The sequence below is a fragment of the Coregonus lavaretus genome, assembly GCF_964263955.1.
Source record: "Coregonus lavaretus genome assembly, chromosome: 28".
NCBI lineage: Eukaryota > Metazoa > Chordata > Actinopteri > Salmoniformes > Salmonidae > Coregonus > Coregonus lavaretus.
This window is the reverse complement of record NC_140015.1, coordinates 9,637,162-9,647,336: the sequence shown is the minus strand read 5'-3', so window position 1 is coordinate 9,647,336 and position 10,175 is coordinate 9,637,162. Positions and strand designations below refer to the sequence as shown.

Below are 10,175 nucleotides of genomic sequence, written 5' to 3'. Positions count from 1 at the left end.
GCGCAGCTGGGTCATGCAGCAAGACAATGATCCAAAACACACAATCAAGTCTACATGAAAATTGCTAAAAAGCAACAAACTGGATGTTTTGGAATGGCCTAGTCAAAGTCCAGACCTAATCCCAATTGAGATGTTGTGGCAGGACTTGAAACGAGCAGTTCATGCTTGAAAACCCACACGTCACTGAGTTAAAGCAGTTCTGCATGGAAGAGTAGGCCAAAATTCCTCCACAGCGACGTGAGAGACTGATCAACAACTACAGGAAGCATTTGGTTGGAGTCATTGCAGCTAAAGGTGGCACAACCAGTTATTGAGTGTAAGGGGGCAATTACTTTTTCACACAGGGGAATTGGGTGTTGCATAACTTTGTTTATGAAATAAATGAAATAAATATGTAATTGTTGTGTTATTTGTTCACTTATGTTCCCTTTATCTAATATTAGGTTTTGGTTGAAGATCTGATAACATTCAGTATCACAAATATGCAAAAGTAGAGAAAATTAGAAAGGGGGCAAATACTTTTTCATAGCACTGTATACAGCCAATGACTCCAGGCAAGTTCCCATATTCATAGAACTCTACCTAGTAGTTGTCTTGGGCAGCAGCATCAGGGAACTTGATGGAATTGTCTTTCAGTTCACATATAGCATTACAGTCAGTTCACTTACACCACACAAATCTCCTGTTTCATGAGGAAGGAGGAATGGGCTTTCCCCTAAGAGAGTCAGATGAAAGCCTTGGCTCAAGCAAACAAATTATGTCAGCTGCGTTTTCTTTGTACATACAGAAGCAGTCACGGAAATTTGATTTCATCAAAATCGTTCTGTGGATTGCTCCTGTCTATAACCGCCCTTCTGTCTGGCCTTGGTGGTGCTCTTTGATCATCATTGAAATAGTCCGGGTAATCCATTTTACTCCATTGCCAAGGTCAACCTGGGGGCCAACATCCATTAATCTGAAGTTAAACCTGCCTCTGGACAGGTTTAATTTAAGCCTTCACTTAAATCTAGATTTACTCTAATCGTCCTTCTGGAAATCAGACTTTTTAAATCTAGACTAGGGCAACTCTGAGACTATTTTAAACCATGTATGAGAAATGCCATTTCAGTTAGTCCAGTTTAAAAGTGAAATTTAGTCTAGGATTAGGCTTAATCTGTGTCCGTGAAACCGCACCATAATCATGCCAAATCATGATTCAAAAATGTATTCTCTGACTGACAGATAGCTAATGAAACACTAGCCTCAGCATGCCAAATTTACATTTACAGTAGCAGGCTAGTCTAGTCAAACTGTAACACTGGCTAGCTTTCAATAAATTGGCTAAATATGGTCAACGGAGATACCTCTTCATAGATCAAGATAATTCGGATTGTATGCACTCCTAAACAGATATTTTCCTTATTTCAGTCTTTGGGAGCTCATCACACATGGCCCGTTCTATCCGGGATCATTGGGACGTCCCTACCCCATTGAAGTTGACATTTTAAATGGTTAGGGTTAGGTAAGGGTTATGATTAGGGTAAGGGTAGGGGTTAAGCGTAGGGAAGTCCCAAGAATCCCGGATAGCACTGACCCATCACACACAGACAGACAGCAGCTCGAGTTTTCAAGTGAGGTTTAGATAGAAGCAGGTCATTGGCTGCCTTCATCACGAGGTATGTACGGGAGTTCTGATTGGTTCCAAGTTTAGCTGTTCGGCAAATTTGCCTGAGCAGTGCTGAAATTGACTTTTTATGAGAATGTTTTACTGTCATATACAAAAAAAAAAACAGCAACTCCCTCAAGGGGGATCGATCAACTTCACGTTTATCGGCTTCGGCACAGCACCTAAGATGAAAGGAGAAGGCTTTAGTTAGTCAGTAAAAACAAAAGTATCTGAGTTTTCAATATATTTCCTAAAATGGAATAATGGACCACTGACCATTGTTTCGTCTACGAATAACATTGCTTTATTAACTAAGGTCTTCACATTTAATTTAGATATTTGTGCTATAGTTTTTTTTATGTGTTGGTATTTTCCCTTCTGAAAACCAAGATAATTACGTCATCTTTCCAGTAAACTAGGGTGTGGCGTGGCGCACGTCCGTACGTGCGGGGAGGCGCTATAAAGGGTTGTTTTCCACTTTGCAAGCTAAACAATCTCCATTTTGTGAGAGCCTTTCAGCCGACTAAAGCGTCGTCCCCGTGAAAAGGAAGATTCAAAGAACAACTAAAAACACAAATTAAGCCAACCAGTCGATCGCTAACCAGTTATTATCCGAAAGGAAAGGAAATCTTATCGTATGTCCGCTATCCAGAACCTCCAAACTTTCGGTAAGACATTTCAACCATCTCAGCTACCGCGGGGTCGAAAAAGTGGGGGAAGGGTGGTTGCTAACGTTAGCTAGCATTTGCAAACATTTTGACGACGTTCCAACTAAATAGAACGTTTTGATTTTAATATGTTCATGAAACATTGTTAGTTATATCGATCATTCCCTTCCTAATGGAAATAAGTTATATTAAGGTTAACGTTAACCAACATCCATCAGACTTCAACTAGGCCGAAGTTAATTTCCTTGTTTAGGCCCCAACATTGATTTGTAGCCGGTATAGCAAACTAGTCCGTATTGTGGACACATTGATCAATGTACAATACCTATTCCGGAGAATAACTAGTTCTTACTGTCATTTGTGTTTCTGGCACGATAACTATCAACAATGGACCAAATATAAATGTAGCTTTTTGCCCCAATTTGTTTGCAATACGACTGTCGGGAAGGCCTTTGGTGTGAAACGGGAACTATTTGAAGGTAAATGGCCAGATCCCATAATATAGGCCCGCTTAATTGTGTGCTTCTCCAACATTCATGACTTCCGAAATTTCGGCATGTTTTGCTGGAATGGTTGGCTATCTGTACTGGTGCATTTTGCTTTCTCCCATGTGTCACTAATCTCAATATTACGGATAAATTAAGGTCTGCGCAGATTTGCCACCCAATCTTGGTGGGACATTTTTCTAAAACCCCATTGTCCATGTAAATTGCTGACCAGCATCTGCGCAGGGCCTCGTGGATAAGACGTTACGTCACCAGTTCATCGGCCTGGATCTTTTGTTAGCTAGGTCAAACAAAACACTGCCATTTTAGCTATCACTTTAGGTTGCTTGCGTATATTTTTAGATGAGATGTTTGTTTTGAATTATGTTAAGTAAAGTGATTTTGTTTTTAAATGGTATTGTTCTTCCCACAGACCCATTTGCTGATGCAACTAAGGGTAATGACAGGCTCCCATCTGGGACTGACGACTACATCCACATAAGAATCCAGCAGCGTAACGGCAGGAAGACTCTGACCACGGTCCAGGGCATAGCCATCGACTATGATAAGAAGAAGCTAGTCAAGGCCTTTAAGAAGGTATGTTATGGCAGGGAGTTGAGACACTGACACTAGCTGGTATACTCAGAAAGGTCCATGTTTTGTTCTACAGGCCTTTTGACTAGTTCTGCTTTGTCAACAGAAATTTGCCTGCAATGGGACAGTGATTGAGCACCCAGAGTATGGTGAAGTGATTCAGCTGCAAGGTGACCAGCGCAAGAATATCTGCACTTTTCTGATTGAGGTATGTTTGAGTCTTGTCCCTGCTATAGCACATTGCACCCAGCATATACTCCACACTTGTGAGTACTAAGTGGGAATCTGTCATGGCCCCTACAGAAGGCTCCCATACAAAAGCCCCTGTTTGTAAACAGTCCAGCTGCGATGGTAGTAAATGTTCTGTGACTGGAGTGCAGAGTTCCTTTGTGTAATGTCTCTTCTCCTTCCCACTTCCAGATTGGCCTGGCAAAAGAGGAGCAGCTCAAGGTCCACGGGTTCTAGAAGCTCTCAGCAGCCCCCTCTCCCCTGGTCCTGATACTCTTCTCCCCCCCCCCCCCTCCCGGTGCTGCAATCACCGCAGCTGTTTTAAGCTAATGATGAATACTTCTGAATTGACTCTTAACTACCAGTTTAACTCCCCCCTCATACGGGAGCAGTCCAGTACAAACATGGACAAATGGTTCGACATATGCGGGATGAGTGGTTTTGTTTTTTCCTTAAATTTTTTGTTTGCCATGTGACGGGCACAATTCCATGTAACTCTTTTTGTTTTGTACAAATTTCAATAAAATGATCAACCGCCACCTCATGCGGAATCCTGTTGTGTGGGATTTTGGGGGGGGGGGGGGGGTTAGAGTGGATAAGGGTGGTTCAGTTTGGGGAGAAGCCCTCAACTGCAGTTCCAATGTGTTGTAGGGCTGCCTGCTTCAAGGTTAGAGTGCAGCTGACGTTCTAACCATCTCCGCCCCATCTCCCGTCTACAAGATTGCTTCTTCCTTTAAAAAAAAAAGTTAATTATAATATGCTGAATTTTCTGAAGCTGTTATACTTAAGATTTTATTTTAACTAGAATTTTGAAGTACTCATCTGCCTGGTTGTCAGATGACTGGTGTTATGAAGCAAGTTTGCTTAAAGCCATGGTAGTATTGATGCTGAGCTACTGACCTGAAAATGGAGTGGGGAAATAACTGTTTTTAAATTCCACATTTTATTCAATAAATATTTGAAATTATCTCGTTTCATGGGGTACAATTATTTGAACTTAATAGTGGCGTTTGCGATGGAATACATTACTATGAAGGGACCATACCAATTTTTATACCTATGATAATTTGGTCAATATTGATTAAAAAGCCAACAAACTGCTTATTCTACAGGACCTGGTGTATTACTGTTGAGGATAGGGCAGTATGAAAAATGTATGCACTCACTTAGTCGCTCTGAATAAGAGCGTTTGCTAAATGACATGTACATTAAAGATGTGGGGAAGAGGGTCTTTACATGCTAGTGCTGATGGCTGCTTTCTTGAGGAACGTTTTACTTCCAATGATTGTGATGACCTTTGAATGCGCTGACTGTCTCTGGATAAGAGCTTCTGCTAAATGTAAAATAAAGCTGGAAGTGAACCGCCACACAGACGTTCAGCCAGCGTCTTGACCTAGATTGGGAGAACAATCTGGCTGTTCATGCAAGATCAGGTCTTGACTCAACTTTACATTTTAGTCATTTAGCAGACGCTCTTATCTGGGGGGGGGGCATTCGTTACATGTTGAATATAGTGCAATTTTGAGTAAGTTTGAGAACATCACAAGAAGCTCTAAGTCAAACAGGATAGCCACATGGCATCTCACTGATCAAAAGATAAGTGTCCCTATTTCCTCCCTCTCTTTTGTGGCAGTGGGAAATACTCTAGTGCTGCATGGAATTACTTTTTCTCTGGCTGTGCAGATACCATCAGTTCATTTGACGCTATCTAACAGGTCTACCATCTACCCAATCTGTCCTTACCTTGTACCATATGTGGAGTTCTTATGATGGAGTACCAACCAAGCCAGTTATTCTATTGGTTATCACTGCATTAAATCAACCATTTGTTTTGTGCATCTGTTATCTCATAGTACTTTGTCATGTTTTTGTTTACAATGGGAAGACACAAGGGAGACATTTTGGACCAGGTATTTTTCTCTCATGATTTAGGCCTTGAATGTTTTATGTGTAAAGAAAACACAGTTAAGACACATTGAGAAAGAATCCTAGTGGAGCAGTATCAAACACGGCACACAACTTGGTAAATAGTCACTGCAATATTTCTGTGTTCATGTGACACTGTTTGGACCTGGCAGACTGCATGATGCAGCTCAATTACACCAAACCAAGGTACTGTTATACTATGCATTCTCACTAGGGGGCACTATAACAACAGTTGTTTCAATATTTTGTTTTTAAAATATACTTTAATCAATGCACACACAGGGACATTGTTTTTTCTTGTCTTGAGAGTGTGTGGTGTTTGATGGACACATTGTCTGTATATGGGTGAGTCTGACATGCTGCCAAGCTTTAATGTGAGTCAACTTGGTTATTCATTTTCATATGAGAAAACTGAAGGGCAAAACTCAGTGGTTAACCATAGATTTCTGTAGCCTTCTTTATCAGCCTCAGTACTCAGTGTTACAAGTTGTCTTGAATAGCTGTTGCTGTAATTTCCCCTATCCATATCTTTAATATGCTTTGGGTTTTTATTTTCTACACTTACTTAGTCAAATAGCAGACTCCAGGGCCTTTCCAGTGTATTATGCTGCGTTCGTAACCAAGTGGGAGGTGGGAATTCACCAGTTGGAAAGTCATAAATACCAGTTGGATGCATTCACGCGCTTTGAACTCATTGAGAAACACAGATTGGCTAATGGCCAACAAGCTGTGTAAACCATAAACTAAAAGTACAGCTATCTCACTTGTAAACAAATTATAGTGTTAAAAAAACATGAATACAATTATTTTTATAAATAATGTTTTGTTGTTGCATTTGCCGAAAATGCTGTTATCGAGGTCATTTCCTTAGTAGGTGATGTCAGAGCTCAGCATGTGGGAGAAGTGGTAGCTCAGGATGATGTACGAGTTTCCCACTAGTAATTGTTGGAGGGTCGTTCAAGTTGTTTTTTCCCAGTCGTACAGTATGTGGTAAATTCCCACTTGGTTACGAACGCAGCATTAGAGAAGGAGGAGGGCAATTCCAGGATAACAGAGTGATGCTGAGACTCACTTTTTCACTTTAAAAGGTATAACAAGCAAAAACCATCGATTGCAAAGTTTATCAAACCCTACACCTATATGAAGAAATCTACTTTTAACAATTGACTCTGAAAATTGTACTAAAACACATTTACTTGAGGGACAGTGCAGATGCAAAGTTTGGTAACAGAATGACAGTAAAATCTCCCTCAGTTTTTATTTGACCACATTTTCCAAAAATGGTTAAATATCTCATCAGAATTAAGATTCAAAGATGTCTGCAGAAATAATGGGGTGTCAGCTATGATATGACACTGGAGGCTCTGTTTTAACAAACCTAACGCAAAGGTAAATCTTAGCGCTGACAATCGTGCTATAGCTTGATAAGTTCGGGGTGTGTCAGAAATATTTTTCATACTTTCACAACCGGAATTATGGGCGCAGTAGCTGGCGGTGGTTGTGGGTGTGTCGAGGCTTGACACCAATCAGAACGTGCTCCATGGCTAAATATGTGGTTGCTTGAAGTTGTGTATTTACTGTATTTTATGTATTGCGTTGTCATCAACTCCAATTTGGATGTTAGTTTGTTAGCCTGCCCCATGCATTGCTTGAATATGGAAATACTGTACATTGTTAAACATAGACGCTAGACGAGGGGAAAAATTCACTCTAACATGCATTGATGGATCAAAATCTAATCTGATAGCATTCGCACTGATATAGGGGCTAGGCCTACTGTAAATTGCAGTCTGGACATACCAAACATAGTCAATAAGCAAGACTGCATTCACTAGGCTATTGATGAGGTCTAAAAATAGTGTATAATTCTAATCAAATTCTAATAAAAAATGAAACAACATGTTTTAAATAGGGAGTATAATACAGACAAGGCAACTTAGACTGTGGAGGGTTTTACGCACATCCAAACTTTTCACAGGAGCTGGACAAAGATCCAAAATAAAGAGAAACATCATGGAACCAATTTACAGTTCATATTTGCAGTTCTCCAAAAATAGCAGACGAAATTGCATTGCATTCGAGCCATGTACGTTCTCAACATAAACCCACGGACGGTGAATCTTTCGAATAAGTAAAAAAAAAAAAATCGTTTTTTTCAAACAACAACAATATTTATGAATAGGATTGGGTCAGAAGCATGATATCATAATTTGCGTCTCTTGTTCCATGAGCATAAGGCAATGTCTGCACACATAGTCCTCAAGGCATCTGCATACATAGGTTCAATTTGCTCCTAGCAGAACTCAGCTAGGTGAATACTCCCTAAAGACCTTTGCTTGAAAAACAAGAAAAAGGTGGCAATATTACTGTTGTTTGTAGCAGCAACATAGCCAGAAACACTTCCTCAAAAAAGTCTGATAAATCAAGAAATCTGTCATTAATTTTGAGATCTTGTGGCAGGACTTGAACCGAGCAGTTCATGCTTGAAAACCTACAAATGTCGCTGAGTTAAAGCAGTTCTGCATGCAAGAGTGGGCCAAAATTCCTCCACAGCGATGTGAGAGACTGATCAACAACTACAGGAAGCATTTGGTTGCAGTCATTTCAGCTAAAGGTGGCGCAGCCAGTTATTGAGTGTAAGGGGGCAATTACTTTTTCACACAGGGGAATTGGGTGTTGCATAACCTTGTTACTTAAATAAATAAAATAAGTATCAATTTTTTGTGTTATTTGTAAACTCCGGTTCCCTTGATCTAATATTAGGTTTTGGTTGAAGATCTGATAACATTCAGTATCAAAAATATACAAAAATAGAGGAAATCAGAAAGGGGGCAAATACTTTTTCACAGCACTGTATACCTCAGCCTACTTAACCCAATTACTCACAGACACCCCTGTCCTGTCACCCTATGCCCTAACCTTAATACCCACATGCCAATACCCTAATATTGATACAATCATGTACAGATACACCCATATCCTAGCTCTAAATGCCCTATTTGTTACTCATAGACGCCAGTACATTTGCCAATACACCTCATCCCTGTTACTTGCCAATCTCAGCCCTGTTACCCACTTTAATTAGGCCTGTATTCCCCAAGTCACCAACAGTAACCTACAGTGCATTCGGAAAGTATTCAGACCCCTTCCCTTTTTCCACATTTTGTTACGTTACAGCCTTATTCTAAAATGGATGAAATAAAAAGAAATCCTCATCAATCTAAACACAATACCCCATAATGACAAAGCGAAAATAGGTTTTTAGATTTTTTTGCAAATGTATAAAAAATAAAAAAACTGAAATACCTTAAGTATAAGCTATGAGACTCTAAATTGAGCTCAGGTGGATCCTGTTTCCATTGATCATCCTTGAGATGTTTCTACAACTTGATTGGAGTCCACCTGTGGTAAATTCAATTAATTGGATATGATCTGGAAAGGCACACACCTGTCTATATAAGGTCCCACAGTTGACAGTGCATGTCAGAGCAAAAACCAAGCTATGAGGTCGAAGGAATTATCCGTAGAGCACCGAGACAGGATTGTGTCGAGGCACAGATCTGGGGAAGGGTAAAAAACATTCTGCAGCATTGAAGGTCCTCAAGAACACAGTGGCCTCCATCATTCTTAAATGGAAGAAGTTTGGAAACACCAAGACTCTTCCTAGAGCTGGCCGCCCGGCCAAACTGAGCAATCGGGGAGAAGGGCCTTGGTCAGGGAGGTGACCAAGAACCCGATGGTCACTCTGACAGAGCTCCTGAGTTCCTCTGTGGAGATGGGAGAACCTTCCAGAAGGACAACCATCTCTGCAGCACTCCACCAATCAGGCCTTTATGGTAGAGGCACATGACAGCCCGCTTGGAGTTTGCCAAAAGGCAGCTTAAGGACTCTCAGACCATGAGAAACAAGATTCTCTGGTCTGATGAAACCAAGTTTGAACGCATTGGCCTGAATGCTAAGCGTCACGTCTGGAGGAAACCTGGCACCATCCCCTACGGTGAAGCATGGTGGTGGCAGCATCATGCTATGGGGATGTTTTTCAGCGGCAGGGACTGGGAGACTAGTCAGGATCGAGGGAAAGATTAACGGAGCAAAGTACAGAGAGATCCTTGATGAAAACCTGCTCCAGAGTGCTCAGGACCTCAGACTGGGGCGAAGATTCACCTTCCAACAGGACAGCGACCCTAAGCACACAGCCAAGACAATGCAGGATGGGCTTCGGGACAAGTCTCTGAATGTCCTTGAGGGGCCCAGCCAGAGCCCGGACTTGAACCCGATCTAACATCTCTGGAGAGACCTGAAAATAGCTGTGCAGCAACGCTCCCCATCCAAGCTGACGGTGCTTGAGAGGATCTGCAGAGAAGAATGGGAGAAACTCCCCAAATACAGGTGTACCAAACTTGTAGCGTCATACCCAAGAAGACTCAAGGCTGTAATCACTTCCAAAGGTGCTTCAACAAAGTACTGAGTAAAGGGTCTGAATACTTATGTAAATTTGATATTTCAGTTTTTTATTATTAATAAATTAGCAAACATTTCTAAAATCCTGTTTTTGCTCTGTCATTATGGGGTATTGTGTGTAGATTGATGAGGGATTTGAAAAAATATATATATTTTAGAATAAAGCTG

The 10,175-nt window shown here is 40.9% G+C and overlaps 1 protein-coding gene across 1 annotated transcript; it reads left to right on the top strand.

Moving 5' to 3' along the window:
• The first annotated feature begins 1,694 nt into the window (after positions 1–1,694).
• On the top strand, positions 1,695–4,587 carry LOC311104537 (eukaryotic translation initiation factor 1b-like). The gene is made up of 4 exons (XM_084146401.1): positions 1,695–2,313; positions 3,232–3,395; positions 3,499–3,600; positions 3,813–4,587. The coding sequence occupies exons 1-4, from the start codon at positions 2,283–2,285 to the stop codon at positions 3,855–3,857; spliced, it is 342 nt and encodes a 113-aa protein (XP_084002527.1). The 5' UTR covers positions 1,695–2,282; the 3' UTR covers positions 3,858–4,587.
• Positions 4,588–10,175: the final 5,588 nt, after the last annotated feature.

Excerpts from the sequence above, each read along its gene's own strand:
- LOC311104537 (XM_084146401.1), top strand. The coding sequence starts at position 2,283 with ATGTCCGCTATCCAGAACCTCCAAACTTTCG. Across the intron at positions 3,396-3,498 it reads TAGTCAAGGCCTTTAAGAAG|AAATTTGCCTGCAATGGGAC; the intron begins GTATGTTATGGC and ends CTTTGTCAACAG. Across the intron at positions 3,601-3,812 it reads TCTGCACTTTTCTGATTGAG|ATTGGCCTGGCAAAAGAGGA; the intron begins GTATGTTTGAGT and ends TCCCACTTCCAG.